Source organism: Perna viridis, chromosome 2 (genome assembly GCF_037379345.1).
Source record: "Perna viridis isolate PV_CMFRI_1.1 ecotype Kerala chromosome 2, ASM3737934v1, whole genome shotgun sequence".
In the NCBI taxonomy this organism is placed as follows: Eukaryota; Metazoa; Mollusca; class Bivalvia; order Mytilida; family Mytilidae; genus Perna; species Perna viridis.
The window spans coordinates 9447706-9471228 of record NC_142446.1 but is presented as its reverse complement, the minus strand read 5'-3'; the positions used below and the strand labels follow the sequence as shown (position 1 = coordinate 9471228).

General features: G+C 33.0%; 1 protein-coding gene across 8 annotated transcripts in view; it reads left to right on the top strand.

Moving 5' to 3' along the window:
* LOC148623566 (phosphofurin acidic cluster sorting protein 2-like) overlaps window positions 1-22771 on the top strand; it is a 70257-nt gene extending 47486 nt beyond the window's left edge. For 2 of the 8 annotated variants that reach the window (XM_088565468.1, XM_088565462.1), the window contains 6 exons: window positions 5347-5400; window positions 6263-6286; window positions 13024-13165; window positions 14354-14586; window positions 15306-15410; window positions 17387-22771. In XM_088565468.1, the coding sequence (XP_088421594.1) occupies window positions 5347-5400; window positions 6263-6286; window positions 13024-13165; window positions 14354-14586; window positions 15306-15410; window positions 17387-17499 (671 nt within the window). In that variant the 3' untranslated portion in view covers window positions 17500-22771. Of the gene's footprint in view, window positions 1-399; window positions 418-5346; window positions 5401-6262; window positions 6287-13023; window positions 13166-14353; window positions 14587-15305; window positions 15411-17386 lie in introns of all 8 variants that reach the window. The other 6 variants (XM_088565469.1, XM_088565467.1, XM_088565464.1 and 3 more) reach the window with 5 other exon arrangements.
* The last annotated feature ends 752 nt before the right edge of the window (window positions 22772-23523 follow it).

The window sequence follows — 23523 nt, the reverse complement described above, 5'->3', positions numbered from 1 at the left end:
TTCATCACATTTTCCTCAGCAACTGTAAATCTCAGCTGCATTGAGTCACAGGTCCAGACATCGATTGGTTTAGCTGGTTTTAATTCAAATGGCTCTTACTATAATTTATTCCTACGAAAGTTATTGACATGTAAATTGAACATTTTGCATTAGGCCCTAAGAGGTAATGAGAAACTATTTTATTGGTAGTTGCATTTTTGGGGGATAATGCTTCTTGAGTTTGTATGATATTGAAATTTGCTTCGAATTTTAACAAATGTAAGATTTTAAAAGATTTTTTTATTATACTGTACCAGGTTTAAATGAAGTTGTTTAATTTACTTTTTTACTAGTAAATGATATTACACTAAGTCACATCAGATGTATGTGTCAGCTGATTCAATATATTATCTATGATAGGTGCTGCTCAATCAAATGGTAGGAACTTTTATGTAGTACTCAAGCTAAGAATCATGCAAAATGTGATTCATGGTTGGAAAGCCTACATAATTTTATTTTTTAGATTTTATTTAAAATGTTATAGTTGACAGAAATTAACATGTGGCTTTTCATATAACCCTTGTTCTAAGGAGATAAACATTGTATAGAATGCTCTGATTTCATAATTATGGGAGATAACTATGTAAATGACACTAAAATGCAATAGATTCTGTTCGATTTTTCAATGTGTATTATCTCATAAGAACAGACAGATTGGAATAAATAATTATACATTTCATTATGTAGACCCATTTAACAAATCAATAACAAAAATAAAAATATATAGCCTTCTTATGGGTGTATCACATAATACAGAATTTGCATGATTCTTACAAAGACTGCTACTTATTTCTTTGTCTTCAAATGACAAAATAGGTTATGGGTGTACAGAAATGACTTTCTAATTATGTAATGCATTTGACTGAATGTGGTCATCTTAGACTTGTCAAGAATTGACATGAATGTTGGGATGCGCTGTTTCTCCTAGTATCTCCTTTACATTTTATCATGAAAAAAAATGCTATGTTGTAAATATACACTGGTGTAGGCATGCTGTATATATACGTATATGATAACTAGGTAGATGTATATGATATCGACCATAGAAGTTCCTGTTATTGTGCTATTATCTGCATTTAAACTCCTCCACTATTTTCATACCTATACCGGACTTTTTATAAAACCATAGATGAAAACTGTTAATAGGTCCTTTTTAGCTCACCTAGCCAAAGGCCAAGTGAGCTATTGCTGTCACTTGGCGTCCTTCGTTATCAACAATTTTTTAAAACTCTTCTACTCTGACACTGCTGGACCAATTGGAACCATACTTGGTAGAAATGTTTTTGGGTATCCTGCATAGAACTGATGTGGAGATTCTTGATCCATTGAAAAACATGGCCACCTTTACTAAAAGTAGAACATAGGGGTCAGACAGTAATTTTTCACTTATATCTCCAAAATCAGGTTTAGCCAATTTCTGACAGGCTGAACACTTCTGCAGTGTTCAGCTTGATGAGATCTATCTGTGGTCAAATTTTTGTTTTAGTCCATTGAGCCATGTATATAGCTCTTTTTCAAAGTTTATGCTGTTTTTAATTTTATTTCTTTCAAAAATCTTCACCTCTGACACTACTTGACCAATTGGAACCAAAATTGATATGAAGGTTTATTGGTGTATCTTGCATAGAACTGATGTGGGGATTTTTGGTCTGTTGAAAAATATGGCCTTCATTACTAAAAATATAACATAGGGGTCAGACAGTAGTTTTTCACATATATCTCCAAAACCATTAGGTTTAAGCTAAATTCTGTCTGGCTGAAATGATCCTTATTATTAAGACTACAAAAGTCTTCAGGAATAAAAGTTCTCAGATGACTCCTTGTCAGAGTTATTGCACTTGAAAGGAGAAAAATGACGAAAGGCAAAATTCAATGGCCCCTGTTATTTAAGATAGATCATAGGGATCAGATAGTAGTTTGTCGCACATATATTTCCAAAATCATGAGGTTTAGCCAATACTTTCAATAGCTGTAATGATTCTGATTATTAGGCCTACAAAAATCCTAGTGATAAAAGTTGTCAGACGACTCCTAGTAAGAGTTATTGCTCTTGAAAGAGGGAAAGTTGACTGGGTTTGTTTTTACAGTTTTAAGCCTATATCTTGAAAACTATGATAGATAGAAAGAGATTTTAAAATACTGAAATGATCCTTAGGATAAGTCCTAACAAAGTCATCTTGAGTCAAAATTATCTTCTTGTTAAATTTATTGAAAGGCAAAATTGAACCAGGTGAGCGATTGAGGCTCTTAGGAACCTCTTGTTTTTTCATTAGTCCCTATATCTTTAAATGCTAAGAAATAGTCTTATCTTCTCTTGTACGACCACTGTGTGTACCTCGACTGAAATTTTTTTTTTATCTTCTGAGGGGGCCTTTAATTTCAGATATTGAATTTGTTATTTCTTCATATCTTAAACTTTTTTCTAATTGCAAGGTTTTAATGACTGTGTACATATGTAATCATGAAATCTTGTTATCAAAATGCTTTCATTAACTTTTGTTGCAACTTCACATATAATAATCTTAAATTTTTACTCTTGAGTGTACCATTAAAACCTGAATTTTAGGTAAAAAAAAAACTTTTCAACTCAGAAATAGTTGAAAAGGGCTTTGATCATGTATTATATTGACTGACTGGTAAAATAACTGTGTTCCTAATTACCCTGTGTCCCTCCAGTTTCTGGATTTTGGTATATTCACTGTTTCTTCTGGTGTTTCAAAGAAGAAATTGTGAAAAACCATAAATCTGTGCTATCCTCTTTCGGTCTCTTTACCAAGGACGATGACTGTGATTTACTGGATTCCTAAACTCCACAAGAATCCATACAAACAACGTTACATAGCTGGATCTGCAAAATGTACCACCAAACCTCTTTCAAAACTTTTAACTTCTATACTCACAGCTTTCAAAGAGAGTTTGCAGTCCTACTACAACACTTGTTACTCCCATAGTGGTATAAATTCAATGTGGATCCTGAAAAATTAGAAAGGTCTTTTGGAGACAATCAGTTCAAGATTATTATCAGAATATAATAGCATTGAAACCTATAATTTTTCAACACTGTATACTTCTATTCCCCAAACTCAGTGAAAATCCCAACTTAAAAACATTATACATTGTTGTTTTTCAAAAAAAGATTGTAAACCTAGATACAAATATATAGTTCTTGGTAGAGATTCCTCATACTTTGTAAGAAATAATTGCAAATCATCTTCCAAATATACAGAAGAAAATGTTTCCAAAATGCTGGAATTTTAAATCAACAACATATTTGTCCAGTGTGGTGGACACGTTTTTCAACAAACAGTCAGCATTCCAATGGGAACAAATTGTGCTCCTCTACTTGCTGACCTGTTCCTTCACTCTTATGAGGCTGACTTTATAGCTGATCTTATCCGAAAGAAAGAATATTGTTTAGCTAGATCCTTTAATCTCATTGCATCTACTCCAAAGAACTTGAGATATAGGATACTACAGACACTGTAAAGTCAGCCTCATATCTTGACCTACACTTAGAAATAGATGGTAAAGGAAAACTATTGACCAAACTTTACGACAAACGTGATGACTTTTCATTCAAAATTGTCAACTTTCCTTTCATCTGTGGCAACATCCCTTCAGTACCTGCGTATGAAGTGTTCATATCGCAACTCATATGTTATGCCAGAGCTTGCCGAGACTACGCAGACTTTTTGTATCGTGCTAGAATTCTAACAAATAGGCTTCTGGAGCAGTGTTATGTTGCTACAAGACTGAAGTCATCACTACAATAGTTTTATGGTCGTCATCATGAACTTGTGGATTGTTACGGTGTATCCATCTGCGCCATGAAAACTGATTTGTTCAAAGTGTCATAGTTTTCCTTTCCTCTTTCATCTACTCTGGACTTGTCTTTTTATGAGCAACTCAGCGAGTGTTTCTAGAAAAGCAGAGGACGCTAAACCTTCCAGTGCACCTGGTCGATGCTCCCAGTTTTTAGTGGAGTCTGAGTTGCTCATTTGCTTTTGTTACTTTGTATGTATGATTTTAGTTACTTGTTCTTTGTTGTGTATATCTGTTTTCCATGTCTAGTCTTTGTCCCTGGATTACATTCTTTTGAAAACCTTGGTTCCCATGATTACTCTTTCACTGGTTGCTGGTTCTAGATATGACACCATCTCTTGTGTCCTTCCAATGGCTGGTTCTGGGTATGTTTCTGTATCTCTTGTTGTACTGCCAATGGCTGGTTTGGGATATTTCACTGTATCTGTTGTTGTTTCACCAGTATCTGGTTCTGGGTATTTCAATGTATCTCATGTTTCCGTCTGGTGGCTGCATTTAGTATTTCAGTGCATTTCCAGTTTTCCCAACGGTAGCTTGTTGGGAGTATTTCAGTGTATCTGTTGTCTCACTGAAGGCTGGTGAAGGGTATTTCATTGTATCCCCTGTTGTCTCACTGTTGGCTGATTATAGCATTTCAGTGAATCTCCTGTTGTCCTGTTGGTGGCTGGTTTCAATATTTCACTGTTTCTCCTGTTGTCCCAATAGTAGATGTTTTGGGGCATTTCAGTGAATCTCCTGTTGACTCCCTTTGGTGGCTGGTGTAAGTATTTCACTGTTTCTCCTGTTGTCCCAACAGTAGATGTTTTGGGGCATTTCAGTGAATCTCCTGTTGACTCCCTTTGGTGGCTGGTTTAAGTATTTCACTGTTTCTCCTGTTGTCCCAACAGTAGATGTTTTGGGATATTTCAGTGAATCTCTTGTTGACTCCGTTTGGTGGCTGGTTTCAGTATTTCACTGTTTCTCCTGTTGTCCCAACAGTAGATGTTTTGGGGCATTTCAGTGAATCTCCTGTTGACTCCGTTTGGTGGCTGGTTTAAGTATTTCACTGTTTCTCCTGTTGTCCCAACAGTAGATGTTTTGGGATATTTCAGTGAATCTCTTATTGACTCCGTTTGGTGGCTGGTTTCAGTATTTCACTGTTTCTCCTGTTGTCCCAACAGTAGATGTTTTGGGATATTTCAGTGAATCTCTTGTTGACTCCATTTGGTGGCTGGTTTCAGTATTTCACCTTATTTCCTGTCCCACCAATTGCAGGTTTAGGTCGTTTCACCTCATCTTCCAACCAATGATTGATACTGGTTACCTTATTATATCCTCAGGTGTCTCACTTGTTTTTGGAACTTCACTGTATTTTCAGTGTAAGACTTGGTTATGCTATAATATTTCAAACAGTGATTTAGGGTTTCCTTCAGTATAAAATCAACTTGATGCATGTATTGATTGAAAAACAAAGAAAAACACTTAAATGATTACCTTGATTTGTAGATAGTTGCTGTATTGCTACACTACCAGGGGTACTTGAGTTAGCCCGAGTGTTGGGTAATTCCTTTTAATAGAATAACAGTTTACCAGTCTGATAGTAACTTTCATCCAAAAGTATATGCACCATACCATCTTCAAACCATTCCACTTCATATTTAAAAAATGACCATACAATGGTGTTAATGAATTTTATTATACCAAAATGTGTAAGTGGTTTGTTTTATTTCTCTTTTATCATGTATTATATTGACTTTAGTATAGAGTATACTGCACTAAATACTTAGTAGTGTGCCTAGCTAGACAACAATTTCTTCTGGTTCAAGGATAATATTATTGATATTTATCAATCTTTGATAGAAATACCACAAAAGAGAATAGGTGGTACAATAGACTTTACATTTAGGTTCAGAATCATGGTTTAATTTTAAGTTATATTTTCTGTCATAACTTATGTTGATTGGATGCTTTAGTAAGAGGTTGACGTAATAAGTTTTCTGTTATAATATAGAAAATAAAGTGAATATATTAAGATGTACTTCTTTTTTTAAAAATGGTCTTTGTCATTTCTCATTAAGACATAATGAAATAAACAAGGTCATAATGTTTTGTGCTAAATAACCCCTGTTGTGAATTTGTATTTTTATTTGTGTTACATATCAGAAATTCCCATATTTTGCTAGTACCATTGTAAGTTTGTTATGTCACAAATGATAGCTGGACGTTGATTATATTGTTAAATTGTTACAAAAGCTAAATATGGGAAATAAAGTACAAATGAAACGTAACAAAGACAAAAACAAAAATTCACAACAACCTACATTTTTTTGTATTACAAATAATGAGTATACTTTCTTCAGTTGCTGTTTCGTATTGCTGTGTATTGCATGATTTATGGTAGTGTTTTTTCTTTGCTTTGCAGAAGTAAATCAAGCTGACAGTGCATGTAAGACTTGCACATAACATTCTTGGCTTGTTAATATTGTCACTCTAAAGCACAGTGTATGACTTTATTACCAATGTATTTGTTGACTTTAGTTTTCAGTTTAATTATTATTAGGATGGTGTAAAGGGCAATGTAAACAATTGAGTGGATCTTACTAAATGTAACAATAATAATAAGTTACTGGAAAAAATATTTATTTTACACCAATTGAGTAAATGCTGTTTTTGTTTGAGTGATGTTGACAGTAGTTTGAATTAACATGTGTGATAGATGAGTAATTTAGATCCATCATTAGAGTTATGAATATGAAAGTGTAAGTTCACATTTTTTTGTCTTCCAAACTTGTGTAGGCATGGAATCCATCTTAGTCTTCAAGGAAAACTTACCAAAAAATAAATGTATTTGAAATTGCAATTTTATGTAGAGTCACATGACTTCTCATAAAATGTTATGCCTGTTAACCAAAAAAAAATGTACAGTAACCTATGATACACCCTTCATCATTTTTATATTATAACCCCCCCCCCCCGCAAAGTGGGGGGGGGGGTAAATAGTGATAGGGGTCTCCTCCTGTCCTTCCATTACACTGGTGGAGACCCATCTCTATCTCCTCCAACAGCACTGAATGGCTTTGAATGAAACCTTCACAGATTCCTTGACTTGTTCCCATTGTACACCTTCTATTGTAGATTTTGATCCGAATCAGTTTGGGGGTTTTACATAACAAAATATGGACTTTTTCATTTTTTATGTGGGCAAATGGGGGGACCTTCTCTTATCCATTACTTTTCCTATACCAACAAATGGAATTGAATGAAACTTTCACAGAATCTCTATTATATATTCCCATTGTGCACCTCCGATTTTAGATTTTGATCCAAATCAATATGGAGGTTAAAAGTGGCATGTCATCAGATGGGGGAGGGGGGTATCAAGTTTTGTAGTTTATTTGATAACTAACACTTTGGGTTTTGATCAAGTATATGGTAGTTTTCTGGATTGAAGGAAAATATGATGAAAATGGAAATTATTGAAACATATAGTTTTACAGCAAAAATATTTTATATTTGATTAAAATTTGTGATTTTTTTTTCACTAAAAAGGATTCTTTTACTAACAGATATCTGTGGTAGAGAATAATATATATCCATGTATTCATATATATGCCACACAAGTCAACTACATCCTGCGTATCATTACACAGGTGGAACTACTGTATATTTTAAATAAATATGCAATGGGTTAAATATGGTTAAATACACAGATAAGCTTAGTTGATGTTATGTTCTCTTAAAATAAATTTTGATCAATTTATAATACAATATGAGGAGAAAATTCTTGAGTTATTTTTACTCATGCTCATTTGCATGAAATAATTACATCAACCTCTCACTGTTCTCTATATGTAAATTCCCAAATTAAAACTGCTTAATACTGCATGTGCTTTATTTAACAAATAATTTGTCTATTTTTTAGTGTTATTACAACTGTAAAGAAATTGCAGTCTCAAATTGGTATGGCAACGTCGTCTGTAGACGCTTGATTTTTGTGCCATAATTTGAGTAATACAAGTTGGTTAATCTTTATAAAGTTTTATAACAAGGTTCACGCCTCAAAAAAGAAGGTTGGTATTAGTTTTGGGGGTAATTGCCCCCAACCATTTTAGAATTAGGGGCCAAAAAGGTGCCTAAAACAAGCATTTCATAGAATTTAACTATATAACTCCTGTAAAAGCATAGGAATGTCTATAATATTGTTCCACAATATCCTTTACTGCAATTATCAGCAGTAGTTTTAGAGTAATTGAAACTGGACTTGAAATTATCAAAAAGGTGACCAGAAACATGCATTTTTGTGATGTCCAGACCATAACTTGACTATTAGTGAATGAATCTCTGAAATTGTATGACAAGGTGCCATACCACCAAAGGAAGACTGGGATTTATTTTAGAGGTTAAGGCTTGAACCTTGTAGGAATTAGGGGCCAAAAAGGGACATTTTTCTTATGACTGTATAATAATTTGAGTAAAAATGAGTGCATCTTATGAATTTTACTCTTAAGGTGCCATACCACAAAAGGAAGACTGGGGTTTATTTTTTGGGTTGTGACTTGAGCCAAGTAAGAATAAAGGGCCAGAAATGAGAATTTTTTTTTTATTCTGGACGATAACTGGAGTGAAAGGGAATTGATATTGTACCACAATGTGCCATATCCCCACAAGAAGTTTGGGGGTTTATTTTGTGGGTTTGGACTTGAACCATTTAGGAATATAGGCCAAGAAGTGGCCACTTTGGTTCTGGTCAAATTTCTATCCTCAGTCAAATGTCTTATAACCAAGATTCAAAGCTGTGTCAGATTTGAATGGTATATCAATACTTCCCTTAATGTTCGGGTTTAGGCCTCTGGGGTTGTATCAAGCTGCACGCTGCAAAGCTTCTTGTTAATTGTATAGAAATACAAGAAATTATAGCTTGGAATTAAGTTTCTGCCAGAGAAATGTTCTAGAGTAATCAAGGGAACCAAGAATATAGCGGTAATCAAAAGATCGTAATCCAGGGACAAAGACCAGACATGGAAAACAGACATACACAACAAAGAACATAAAGTAACTAAAATCATACATACAAAATAACAAAAGCAAATGAGCAACTCGGACTCCACCAAAAACTGGGAGCATGGACCAGCAATATAATTTCAATACAGTGAAACTTCTCCAAAGTGGACACCTCTGGACAAGAGGAAATGGCCAGTTTTGTGCATTCTAAGAGTTGTCTACATTTATATGTTTTATAACCCTACACATTTTTCAGTTTGCTGGTTGAGACATGTTTGATGCTATTTCAAAACTTTGAGCCTTTTTATTACATTTCAAAGCTTATATCATTTTTAAATAAATTAAAAAATAAAATAAATTCAAACAGTACTGCTGAAAAATAATGTTCACAGTTTAGAAGGAATGTGTATTAAAGATAAAAAAAAACTATTGATGGTAATTAATCTTTCATTCTGATTTAATAAGCTACTCATTATACCCCACACAACAAAGTTGCGAAGAGTATAATGTTTTTGACCCGTCAGTTCATCTTTAGTTTTCCAGACTTTTTTCTAAACACTTGCAGATATTGACATGATTTTTGGTATATAAGTTCACCATGACAAGTTACAGGTTAAGTTTAACTTTCGTTCTGCTTCGATGATTCTTACTGAAATAACGGGCTTTGAACTTTCAAAATTCACAGAAATAACATTTTGCTTGACTTTTTTCTAAATCTGGCAGATATTGACATGATTTTTGATATGTAAGTTCACCATGATAAGTTTTAGGTCAGGTTTGTGTTTTGTTTCGCTCTGATGATTTTTACCGAAATTACTGGCCTTGAACTTAGCAAAATTCACAGAATTTAGTTTTCTGGACCTTTTTTCTTAACATATGCAGATATTGACATGATTTTTAGAGTAGAAAGTAACCATGATAAGTTACAGGACAGGTTTGTAGTTGGTTCCGTTCCGATGATTTTTACCAAAATTATGGGCCTTGAACACAGAAATGACCATTTTTCAGACCTTTTTTTTTTTCTAAACACTTGCAGATTATGACATGATTTTTGGTATATAAGTTCACAGTGATACTTGGATTAAATAAAACTCAAAGAAATCACAGTCTAGAGTTTGAAACTACTATTCTGAGTAATAGAATTTAGTTAGAAGATAGAAGTCTATAGCCTAAAAAACATCCTTATTCCTTTTTTATTGGGGGTCCTTCTACATGTATTTCTCTTACAAACAAATTTACTTGAGTATCCAACATGGGGACGAGTGGGGTATGTGAGCGCGCTTACTAAGGTTCTTTGATTAACGAAGTTTTATCTCATTATTGTCCCCTGCGACGTGTCTCATTTTGACAAATTTATTGCCCTTGATAGGCAAAATTCAACCAGGTAAGTGATTCAGGCTCCTGGGAGCCTCTCGTTTCTTAATGTTGCAGATATTGAGCTGATTTTTAGTATGTGAGTCAACCTTGATGAGCTACAGATGAAGTGTATGTTTCATTCCCATTCCCTGAAGTTATGATGGCCTTTGAACTTTGAAAACTTTACCGAAATTTAAGTTTTCCACTTTTTTTTTCTAAATGCTTGCAGATATTGAGCTAATTTTTGGTATGTTAATTAACCCATGTGAGCTATAGAGTAAATTTACATTTGTTCTGCTCTGCTGATTTTTGTCAGAGTTACGACCCTTGAACATCGAACAATTTATAGAAATTTAAGTTTTCCACACTTTTTTTCTTAATGCTTGCAGATATTTAGCTGATTTTTGGCATGTTACTTAACCCTCATGAGTTACAGATTAAGTATACATTTTGTTCTACTCTACTGATTTTTGTCCGTGCTATGGCCCTTGAACTTTAAAAAATTTACCGAAATTAAAAGTTTGCCGCACATTTTTTCTAAAGACTTGCAGATATTGAGCTGATTTTTTGGTATGTGTCTAATCTGTCCAATTGCCCGTGCATAAAACTTTGCAAATCTGCATATGTTGAATGGATTTGAATATCTTTCTGGTCTTTGTCCATATCCCTTCTTCTGATCAAAATCATGGTCATTTCCTCAGTTTGTCATTTATACTTGATGATCTAAGGTAGTATTTGGGTCAGTGATATAAACAGCCAGTAGGAGACTACCATATGTATTGTTTTGCAGTTCTCTTAGAATGCTGGTTATACACAAGTACAGCGAAAGAGTTGCCCCTGTATACTCAAGTAACTTAAAAAATAAACTTAAGATGAAAACAATACAAGACATGCAGAGGCCAGAAATTTCTGACGGGACAGGGACAAAAAATGTGGCAGGGTTTCCGTAATTTGGCATGATCGCAAACTTCACCCTTTAAAATCTGGCCACTGTGGAAAAAAATATTACACAATTAAACACGCCTAAAAATTACTTTAAAAAGGTCTGAGTCCCTTGTTACAGCAGAAATAAAGAAAATGAATATAAATTACACAAATGTACAAACTAAGGACTACTAGAAGTTAACTGACATGCCAGCTCCTGACCAATTTAAACCTGCAAACTGTTATGTCCCAATTGTATGTAAAATCAATCTAAATTCTTCTCATTTGGGGTTGAGAATCATGGTTCATCATAATAAGGGTAACAACAAAATTACCAAACAAAAATCTGATTCATAATCAAGTCAAGTCCAAAACAAATCTGGCAAAATAGATATACACCACCGGAGAAGCTGGTACCACAATGGTCCTGATTTAGTACAGGCATTTCTAATGAAATGGTGGGTTAAATCTAAATAAGTCATACAATAAGGACACAATCCATGTCAAGCCAAAAACTGCTTTCAAATATAGTGTTATTATTTCTATGTAAAGACCATGTGAGCAAGTCAATATTAATACCAAAAAATACTATACTTTACAATTTGACAACGACATCAAAACTATATCCCTTATGAATGAGCGTATTCAATGGTTTAGTTAATTTATTGGGTGAGTATTGAGCTTTCCATGCTTCATGTGGAATATTACTGTAAAACAATGGGTGAGAGATGTAATCCTTTACAAGTGCATTTGTATTTGAGAGTGAGTTCCTTGTTTTGTGAATGTTTTTGTAAGCATGTAATATCGAAAACCTTGATGTAGTAATTTCTCGGTTATATAAACACTCCTTTCATTAAGATCCAAAACATTGTTACAGATACAAGCAAATCGAACCAATCGTGATATTTAAACACCATATGATGGTTACAAGAGGATGTCACCATTTAAAAATGGATAGTTGACAATAGGGAGTGAAAAATCATCCTTTCTATCGTAAATTTCAATAGGGAGTGAAAAATAATCCTTTCTATCGTAAATTTTAGCATTAAGTTCACCATTTTCATTATGAATTCTAAGATCAAGAAATAGACATTTTTATTATTAATATTTGCTTTATTCAAAGACAGTTCAATAGGATATATATCTTTTGTACAAATATTGAAGTCTTTAGTATAAATATTGAAGCTTTTTGTTATTTTTGTACATTTTGTGTCAAATATTTAATCTCAATCATATTCAGAGCTGTATCAAGCTGGAATTTTTGTCCATATTTGCCCAGTATGTTCAGGGTTTGACCTATGCGTTGTGTATCTAGCTGAGTTCTGCTAAGAATATACATGTATTATGAGTTATGGTCCTTGGACTAAGCAAATAAAATCTGACTTTCCACACTTGTTAACAAGTTATACACAAAGTTTACATTCTGTTCTCTTCAATAGATTTTTTTTATCCTGTAGGGGACTTTATATTGCCATGCAATACTCTCAATGTTTGTCTCATTTACTTTCCATTAGTTCATCATTTTTAATTTCAAATTTCTTCCATATGAAGCTGTTCAAAAATGCTTTGCTTGTTTCAGTTTTCATACATATTTACACATTTAGAAGGTATACTATAATGATAGTGTTAAGTTGTAATAAATATCTGGCATTTTACATTGATATAATATATATTATATATAGTCTATATTATATTTCATAATAAGATATTTATGTGGAACAAAGGTAGAACAACTACAAGGTCAAGTTGTATGTATTGTTTCATTGCATTTGTACATACTAAGAAATTTTAAAATTTAATCAGCATTTAAAAAAAGCACAGAATTGAATTATCAGCTTGCTTGGTAATATTAATTCAAACAATGGTATAACATAATCAACAATATATGCATTCTATTTTCAGTGGACTTTGATGATGTATCTAGTGTTGGTACTGCACCTGTATTATCCAGCTCACCTCCATCAAACACTGCATTTGAAAAACAGAAAGATACTAACACACCACCAAATTCTCCAAATGTCAGCCAAACCATATCTAATCAAAGGTAAATATCAGCTCTACTTTACATCCAATGATTGATTGATAGATTGTTGTTTGTCACACATCATCAGGTTGAAGGTCAAGTTGAAACAAGAATCAATTAGTAAACATAAAATGGAAAGGAAAAAATAGGATAAATGGGTTAGTGCAAAACTGTTCCTCTCTGTTGCCAAGGAAAAACTGTGGGATCTTTGATCTTTATCATGCATGAAGGATGGTTTTCTCTATATATATTGGCCATCTATAGTTCACAATCAGATATGCCCCAAATAGCCCATTCAGCAACCTGGGAAACACAAAAAAGCTGTTGGCAGAGCATCTGACTACTGGCTGGACTTCTAAGAATTCTTAGTTGCTTTCTACAATAAGCTCAACTCTACTTTGAGTCTATATTCAGATACCTAGGACCTGTGTGGTAGTTACTTTCAATGAAAGATAAAATAGGTTCTACTACAGATGTCTGCCAAACTGCATCCAATTAAAAGTAAAAAAAAATTGTAAGATTATATAATTTGAAAGTAAGGTGTGAAGATTGGACTTTACATGCTGACTAAGCAGAATGACAGCTTTATACATTGATGTTCGGGTGGTGGCTGTAACATCTTCTTGTCTACAATGTTGTCAGTTTTGTATAAGGGTTTACCAAGATTCTATTGACATATCAAAGATCAAAGTCTGAAAAAAGTTATAACATGTTTGAACACTCTTCTCCCACTGATAACAAATATGAAGAATAATGGAAGAGGAAGGAAATTAATTTTCTCATTATTACTAATTGGAATATTAATTGGAAAGGTTGAGTAATCGAAATATAATCCAGAAGAGTTCCCAGATTTAATGGCTGCACACAAGATAAATCTTCAGATGTCCTTGGCTTGAACAATTATGTACTGTGAAAGCACTATTGTTTGTGGGGTACCAATTGATTGTGCTTTTTATTTTATGGATTTTCTCCAGTAATTATTGTTATTTTCAACATATTTTTTAAATTTTGTGACTGGTGGATTGATATTAGTGTTATTTTCAACATAATTTTTTAATTTTGTGACTGGTGGATTGATATTAGTGTTTTGACGTTATTGCTTGAGAATATCCAAGAGTGGAGTTATTGAATTAATTTCAAATGTGAATTGTCCAAATTAATCAGTGCTGGTATATAATAATACCATATTAATATTTGTTTTAATTTCAGTGGTGTACCATTACCTCCTGGAGGGGAACTATTAGAGTTACAGATAGAATACTGGGCATCACCTGTAAAGATGGATGCTGCTGCTAGTAAAAAAGACAGCAATAAAATAACATTGAAGACAACATTTAAGTACATCCATGTACAACGACTAGCTCAGCCAGGGTTTCCCATCTCAGACTTACAATCATCTACGTTCTCAATGGTTGCTGTCATGAAAGAGAAGAAACAGAAAAGTGAGGATTGTTTATAAAGATAAAAGTTTTTATACCCCTTGCAAACAAAGTTTGGGAGGGTCTATATGTTTCATCCTGTCTGTCTGTCAGTCTGTCTGTATTTTCTAAGCAGCTTGCAGCATAGTAATGAAACTTTGTGGGATTATGATAATCAGATTGTCAGGAATTTAAGTTTGGGCAAAAATGTAGAAGTGACAACTGATGAACATCAACATGCAGGATTGTTATGAAACTTGATGGAGTGTTAAATTACATTGGGATGTTCATATTGTCAGGAATTTATGTTTTCGCAGAAAATTGTGGAAATGACACTGTTGGACTAAGGTGTTTTTCGGCAAATCTTAGTCTGATGCATTGTCTGCAAAAAATAGTACTGATTTCTGTTGGGTGTTTTAGAATGGCAGCAAAATTATGTGTCAAAAGTGCTTAGTCTATTCCCTTTGAAAATAAGTCCAATATGAATAGTATGTCCACATTGGTCCCCAAATGTACAGGGTTCAACAGGCTGTGGGTGGTATTAGTCCTGTTAAGGGCATTGTATAGTTATTTTTTTTTTACAATGATTGTAACTCAATATAAATGTAATTGGTTGTGATTCATTTACATTTTTTATGGAATTACAATATAATAATCGTCAAATAAAACTACATGTAATTTAAATGTAGATGTCTTCTGTTTTACTAAATTATGTTTTATTGTGGATTTTGTATTTATTTTAGTAATGAGATTAAAGAAAGCCAAAGAATCTGAATCAAAAAGTCATATAGTGGATGGTATAAACAGACTGATTTGTACCTCAAAAAGTCAGAATCATTCTCTTAAAGGTTAGAATTGTGTTATTATTATGGGTACATGACAGTGGGTATATCATAGAAATGAAAATGAATAACAGGAAATATTCTTCACAGTCCAATAAAGTTAACTCATTTATAACAACTTTGTAAGAAGTATAAACATGTACTATTTGTAAACAAAAATAAGTAACCTTTAATTCAAAATGCGCTTTTGTTAAATGTACAAAGCTATGCAAAATTCAAAATCTTTGAAATATATGTTGATAGCCATCTTGCAGTACTTTTGTATTTGCAGTAAGATCATAAGCAGACTTTATTGATTTTTACTGATAGCTTCCCATTAGCTTGTGACATCAATAAGTCGGTTTGGTACTGCATATTAAAATGTAAACAAAGAATATTCTGTAAATATTTCTACAGTCCTGTTTTTTTTTTAATCATCAAAACATGCTGTCTTGTCAAGCTTACGATTGCACAAATAATAAAATACCAGTATTCAAAAAGTTCTTTGACTGGCAAAACAAAGTAGTCATTAGATTTTCCTCAGACATACTAGTCTTTTAGCTGCAAATCCAGTTGTTTATAATTGTTTTGTGATATTTGCTGACAGGTTGTGCCTTGGTCTCTTTTTCTGTATATTTTGGGTTGAAATTATAGGGGAAAACTCCCAAATTTGTGCTTTCTTTGAACGTCGTAATCAATTACATGTACCTATTTACCTTCACTTTACCAGATGACTTCCTGAAGTCACATCTCAACCGATCATAATAGTGCCCATATATGTGGGAAAGTCAAATTCCCTAATTATTAATTGGGATTGATTAGTTAAGAAAAGGAGCTTATTTCTTTTCAATCTAATTTTTATGAACATTTAACAGATTAGTTTTGATGTTTATGACTTGCACTATAACATAGTCTTCTCCTTTAAGAGTTTAACTTATTTACTATATAATGGTTGCAGATTTTTTCTGGACCATTGAGTTCTTATAGACAAAATTGTCAGATTCAAGTTATGTGATTCTAAGTGAATTTATATTATTTTAACAAATACAGATTTATTTGTTTACAAACATTTGATTAACCTTGCCTTGTAGCCAGTGTCATTTTAGCTCACCTGGGTCATAGGTCTATTTTAACTTATGTTATTACTTGGTGTGCATTGTTTTCTGGGTTCTGTTGTCTGATCTAAGATCAATCTCAGAAACTACTTAGTAGATTTTAATCAGACTTGATAGGAATGATCTACAGAGTATGCCCTGGATTCTGCTTGATTGAACAACAGCGGTCACTGGCTACCTTAGCTTCTGATTGTCCAGCTTAAAAGATCAAGTTCTTTGGATGTACTGGGTTACATATAGGGTTGTTGATCAGAATACACTCTACAAAAAAAAACACTATATGCTCAAGTGACTGAGGAAGAAGCTGTGACAAGTTTCCATAGCAAAACTTTTGGAAAATATACTTTATCCTATATCTCTGCACATACAGAACCAGACTTTGCAAAATTGGTGAGAGAGAAGATTCCTATCCATGATTAATTCTGGGTTTCGCTTGATTGAACATTGCTGAAAGAGGCTATTTAAGCTGTTGATTTCCAACAATCAACTTCTGGAAACAGATTTATAGGGCAAATATTTTGAAACTATATAAGGTTGCTAATCTGAATAGATTCTACAAATGGTCCACTTTTTTGTGTGGCTAAGTGAACTACTGTGGCCACTCTCAAGATTCCATAAACACTTTATTGGTGAACACATTACAATGTATTCATGCTAATACACAGTCGATGGTAACCAAACTTGCCATATTGGATAAATTGGAAGAATTTTTCACGCTCACTGTTAAATTTAGATACATGTTCATTCATAAATTTGATAATGAAGGATGGATTTTCCTGTGCTTACTTGTCATACAAAATACTTGTGTAGAATCCATTTCATATGTTTGGCTTTCTGTTGCCTCATGTTTTATTTTCTAAACTGTTCTATATGTAATTATAATTACAGTTACAGTGGATGGAGTTGAATGGACTGGTGTCAAGTTTTTCCAGTTGTCATCCCAGTGGCAAACACATATCAAGCATTTTCCTATAGTTTTGTTTGGATTGACTGATAGCTGACACCAAGTTCACCATGAAAATTTCACATGTGACAGAGTTATCACACATCTGTAAATTAAGGATGAATTATGGTGTGGTAATCTATAGCTATCTGCCTTAAAAGGAGCCAATCAGTAGAAACTAAAAAAAGCCAGTTATCTACTTTGAATTGCATTAATCAGTGATAATCTACCTTTAGTGGTACCAGTTTAAGGTAATCATCCTTGAGTGGCATTGTAAGAATGATCAATAAAATGTTATTTATTGCTGTAAAGCATCATCATGAACTGTTTTTTAATTTAATTATTCTTGCTGTACATGAACAAATATTTTGCTGTTATCTGTTATTATTTAACTCCCAAAGGTTATAGGTGTGACTCTTTCTGCCTGTACACAAACACTAGTTTTATAAGGAAACTCTTGTACTGTTCAATAGGTTTTTAGAAATTTCATTTGACACTTGGATAGAGAGATTCTTGCAACGAAAAGAAATTATACTTGAAGCATTGCTATTCTGATGTGGATATTTCTTATGCACCAGTTGCTTTGTCTGGTCAGTGATAAATAATTTGCATTCAGTAATGGCTGATATCATTCTATCCTGAAGCTTAACCTAGGGCAAATGAAATCAAGAAAATATTACCATTGAGGCTGGCAAAAGAAAATTTGAAAGTAAATGTGATTGTTGTTTCCTGTAGCATTGATTTGGAATTTTTTTATATTTGACACGAAGGGTAGGAGATGCACTAAATCTGAACAAAAAACTGGCCTTTTTGTAGTTCTGAATGACTGACCTGATCAAAATCTTTTCAAGAACTCTGGTAATTCTTGTGAACTGTAAGAAAGCTTTCTTCCATGTTGAACAAGATTTTGATATGAAAATCCCTCGCAGTGTTTTTTTTTTTAAATTATCCTATGAATTTTGGTAGACAGCCCAATAAATAAATACCCACCAGAGATCTAAGATAAGTGTATAAAAAAAACTGTAAGTATGAAACCAATAATATATGTAGCAAAGACCTTGTATGATACAATTTAAATAATGCATTTTGTATTATGTTTTTGTTATTTTTTACAATTAAAGTAATTGTATGATGGTGCTGAATGTTTAGATGTGATATTATAATACCACAACTTTATTGTCATACAAGTTTTTTTTTCATTTACTTGCTGTTGTTTACTGTTATAATTTTTGATTTAATTTTTTAATTGTATTTTACTTCTGTGTTTTTATACATCTTATATTGGTATGGCATTGTTGTCTGTAGACACTTAGTTTTTGTACAATGATTTGAGTATTTGTTAGTTGAATTTTATGACAAGATTCCAAACCACGAAAGGACAGGAAGTATTTCTGTTTGGGGTTATGGCCCGAACTGTTTTGAATTAGTGGCCAAAAAAGGGCCTGAAATAAGCATTTCATACAATTTAACTATATAACTCCATACTTTCTGTAAAAGCATAGGAATGTTTATGATATTGTTCCACATTATACTGCAGTGGTCAGACGGGATTGATTTTGGGGGTAAAGACTTGTAATCAAAAAGGGAGCCAGAAACATGCATTCTTGGAGTCCAGACAATAACTGGACTATTCAATATTAATGAATGAATCTCTTTGAAATTGTATGACGAGGTGCCATACCACAAAAGGGAGGCTGAGATTGATTTTTGGGGTTTAAACTTGAACTTTGTAGGAATCAAAGGCTGAAAATCGGCCTGAAACAATTATTTTTCTTATGCCTTTATAATAATTTGAGTAAAAGTGAATGGATCTCGTACAAATTTTACTTAAAGGTGCCATACATCAAAAGAAAGGAAGAGTGAGGTTGTGACTTGAGCCAAGTAAGAGTAAGGGCCACAAAGGGGCAAGAAACAAGTATATTTTTTTCTAATGTTGAGTGAAAGGGAATGGATGGATCACTTTGAATTTGGACAACAAGGTGCTATATCCCCACAGGAAGTTTGGGATTGATTTTGCAGGTATTGGCTGGAGCAGTTTAGGATTAAAGGCCAAAAATTGACTACTTCAGTTCTGGTCAACTTTTGCTGCTGTTTCAAATTGTCAAAGTCAAAGCTGTGTCAAGTTTGAATTTTGTGTCCACACTTGCCCCAACTGTTATGGGTTTGACCTCTGGGTTCTTTTCAAGCTGCGTCCTCCAAAGCATTTTATTATGGTCTGGTAAAAGCAAGTCTAAGACAAGATGTGGTTGGAGTCGTGAACTTTGTAAATAATTACTGTACATTCATTTTTGATATACCTGGGGGCATCATTTGTAGACATTTTATTTATGTAATAACAGCCATTGGAATAATCTAAATGTTCATATTTATCAATAATGACTACTGTATTCCAAAGGGAATGATTATCAATAACTTATACCTAGTACTCTTCTATGCCAGCTCTATCCTATCCAAAGAGCATGACAGTGCAGTTGGTCATTGAGGAAATAAATGAATGCAATTTTTAAATACATGAATCTTACTTACATAAGCAAAATATAAATAAATAGCCAATCTAGCCAAAAAAAATATCGTAATTGCAAACTCCTTATATTAGAAGATTTTTTAATGGAATTTGATAGAATACATTCTAAAATATCCTCAGAAAAATATCCCCCAAAAAATATTACTATGGAAGTACTTAATTGGTTGATACCAATTTTCGTGGATCAGGGAAGAAACACAAGTCCGTGGATTCTTGACTTTGTGGTTTTGAAGTATTTAGTATACACATCAATGGGAATCTACTTTTCGTGGTTTGGTCTACCCCCGAAAACCACAAAAATTGATACCCCACGAACAATAATACTTTCACAGTATTTTGTTGTGGGTATCACCATATTCTAGTTATCTCTCTTACTTTACAAAAAAAAATCCCATAGGAATTTAGAAGTCTACTTTTAAAGTTTCCCACTGTTGTATCACTTTTTTTTTTCATATTTTTGCGATATATTTCATCAAATTAAATTCAGAATATTTTCTTTTGCAGTTAGTTACTGTATTTCGACTAAACCAATAGCAGAATTGTAGTTTTTATGTTCAATGTACATTATAAATTTGTATTGTGTATAAGCATTTTTAAAATAATTTTACACCATAATTGCAGGTTATCACCTATATATTGCTTATTAATCTGCATGAGTATATTGAATATTTCACTAAAAATGCAAAATAACCAGTCACTCTTACTATATTTTTCCAAAATAACACTAGTCAGTAAGATATTTAAAACTACATTAATATTTTCCTGTTGATTTAACACAGCCATACAACCTTGAAACCTATTAAGTACCTGTCCACATAAAATTCTGACACTACCAATGGTAGTAGAAAAACCCACCAAACAAATGATGCCTTTTCATTCTATATATGCTATATTTTTACATAACAAGATTCGTTTCTTTATTCAGATAAGCGCTTTCGAGAAAATCATACATTTATCTCCAAATAAAATTGACCAACTCTATCAAAATCAAGAATAATAACTCCTGTCAATTTCATGTAGTGTATATAATTTTTATCAACAATCAAATGAAAAATTAAGACTTGTTATGTGATCAGTAACTGTTTTTGAACAAGAAATAAAACTGAATTTGATGGGTTTTTAACATGCATGAATTACTTTCTGTCTGATTTTTATATGTTATTTAGACATTGCCAATGGTAGAGGTCATGCAAGTTTCTTAAAAACTCATCAAGCAAACATTGGTTCTATGTTTATACATGTATTACTATAGTCCTTTCTGTATAATGATCTGTCTGTATTTTGAATAAAACCATACATTCATCTTCCTCTTAAATCAAACCTGTGAATGACTCTTTCAAAGTGTGAATTTCATATACAATTTTTTTCTTCTCTTTAGTGCAACCACAAAATGGCAAACTAAGACAGGTTATGTGGTCTTTGTATGAATTAGAAATCAGTGAATTTTGTGGCTTTTGATCTGTATGTGTTACCTCCTGTCTGATATTTATAAAGACTGATACTTAAAGTTATTCTTAGCTATCCATATATTGATCTTAAACATACCATTCATTTCATATTTTAGGTTATTTTAAGCTGTAGATTATGATGTAAGTTTAATGAGTTATTATTTATTTGTAATATAATGTAATAGAAATGTTGTCTTGAGTGAAGCAGTAAGGATGTGTTCTAGTAGATTATTAAGGTGTTGCCAGTATTTTTTCTGTTTTTTTTTTTATTATTATTTTTTTGATAGACATAGGATCTACAGCAAGGCATGTTCTTGTATTCACCAAATAAAAATGATTGTCATAAAAACATTTACATTTCTATAGATCATGACTTTGACATATTCCTAATATAGGCCAAAACATCATGCCAAAATTAATGTTTCTAAGATACATTCATTCATCCTAGTCTTACACATTATACTTTAAATCTGTGTTATTTCAACACTGAAGATCACATCTCAACTCCAAACACTTCTATAAATCTTTCTTGTATTACTTAAAAACTGGGGAAATCAGATTTTGACTTCGTCATAAATGCTCTGTATTTTTTCATTTTGAGAGAAAGATACCATAAAAAAATTATGAACTTGGTATTTAATGGATTTTAAGCATTTTTAGAGTTTATAAAAATCTTCTAAATGTTCGAAAAAATATATTAGAAGTTAGGATCCTTTAAAAGGATTATAGCTATTATGATGGTTTGATGTTTTGATAAAATAGTTAGTATAAAATATGCTTTTTTGAAACATTTACTTAATAGTTTTGGCAATTCTTTACAAGGATATTTTAGTATTGAGTGACTTCACCCTTTCCCTGACGTTTAGTGACAATTTTATGGCACTTAAATCTGACACATTTTTAAAACAAACATCCCATGATTAATTTCGTTCCCCATTTTGGTTTCAGGACTAACTACTGGACATAAACTAATTCAACATAAGTATATTAAAGAAAGAAAAAAAAATGAAGGAACAATGTTTTATTTCTTAATAGCTCTCCTGAGCCATTAGCTTAAGCTTTCACTAGGATTGTGAACATCAGTAATTTTATGGTCGTTCAATTTAATTTTCTGCTTTAAACCTGTACTACCCTTTCCTGAGCCATTAGCTGGATTGTGACCATCAGTGAACAGGGACAAACAATCAGTAAAGACATTGTAAGTTTCCTATTAGTCAAACTTACCTTGTTGAAACTATTTGCACAATTGCTTTGACATGGTTGACTGTAGTGAATATATTAGTTTTGTTTGCATTAATTGTTAGCTATTTTTAATCCTCTCTAAATGGATCAAATAAAGATTTTCTCTAGCATTATCATCATGTTTTATAATTTGGTTTTAATTATCAAGCAAATCATATGGCTACTATGTAGAATAAAGAGAAACTACACAATTATTATTTCAATCTCAATTACTTTTAGAGATACTATGATACCGACTGTGATCAAAGCTCACTCGGTGATACCCCTTGCTCTCCTCTGAGAAACTACAAAAAAAAAAACAGAATAGGAGATGCATAATGGCATCATATGATCAAGGTTGTTTGTTTGTTTGTTTGTTGGGGTTTAACGTCCGAGCAGCAATATTTCAGCTATATTCAGACGATGAACATGAAATGGATGATAAAATGAACATGAAATGAAAAAAAAAGAAGGATGGGACACAAGGACAGTAGGGTAGACAAATTTTGATTGCCACTGGAAAAAGGGGGGGATGGGTAAGGTCGGGCAATTTAGCCTCCTGTGGCGGAGCGCAAAGGTTCCTACTATGGAATACCACAGCAGGGTTCTTTAACGTGCGAGGAACGTGGCATCTTTCCCAACACGGTGCACCACTATGGTTTGCGGTCAGGTTTTCCGTATTATAGCCTGACAACCCCAGCATGTAACACGCCAGGGGTGCCCCATTCCACCACCTGGGGCACACATCCCAGTTGCTCTGTGGGCAGAGCGCCTAGCCCCCGGCTAGGTTTCTGAGCACTATTTAGTCGCCTTATACGACAAGCTTAGCGCTGCTGCAGGCCTATTCTTTTAACACCCGGACCTGCACGGGGCTGATCAAGGTTGAGTG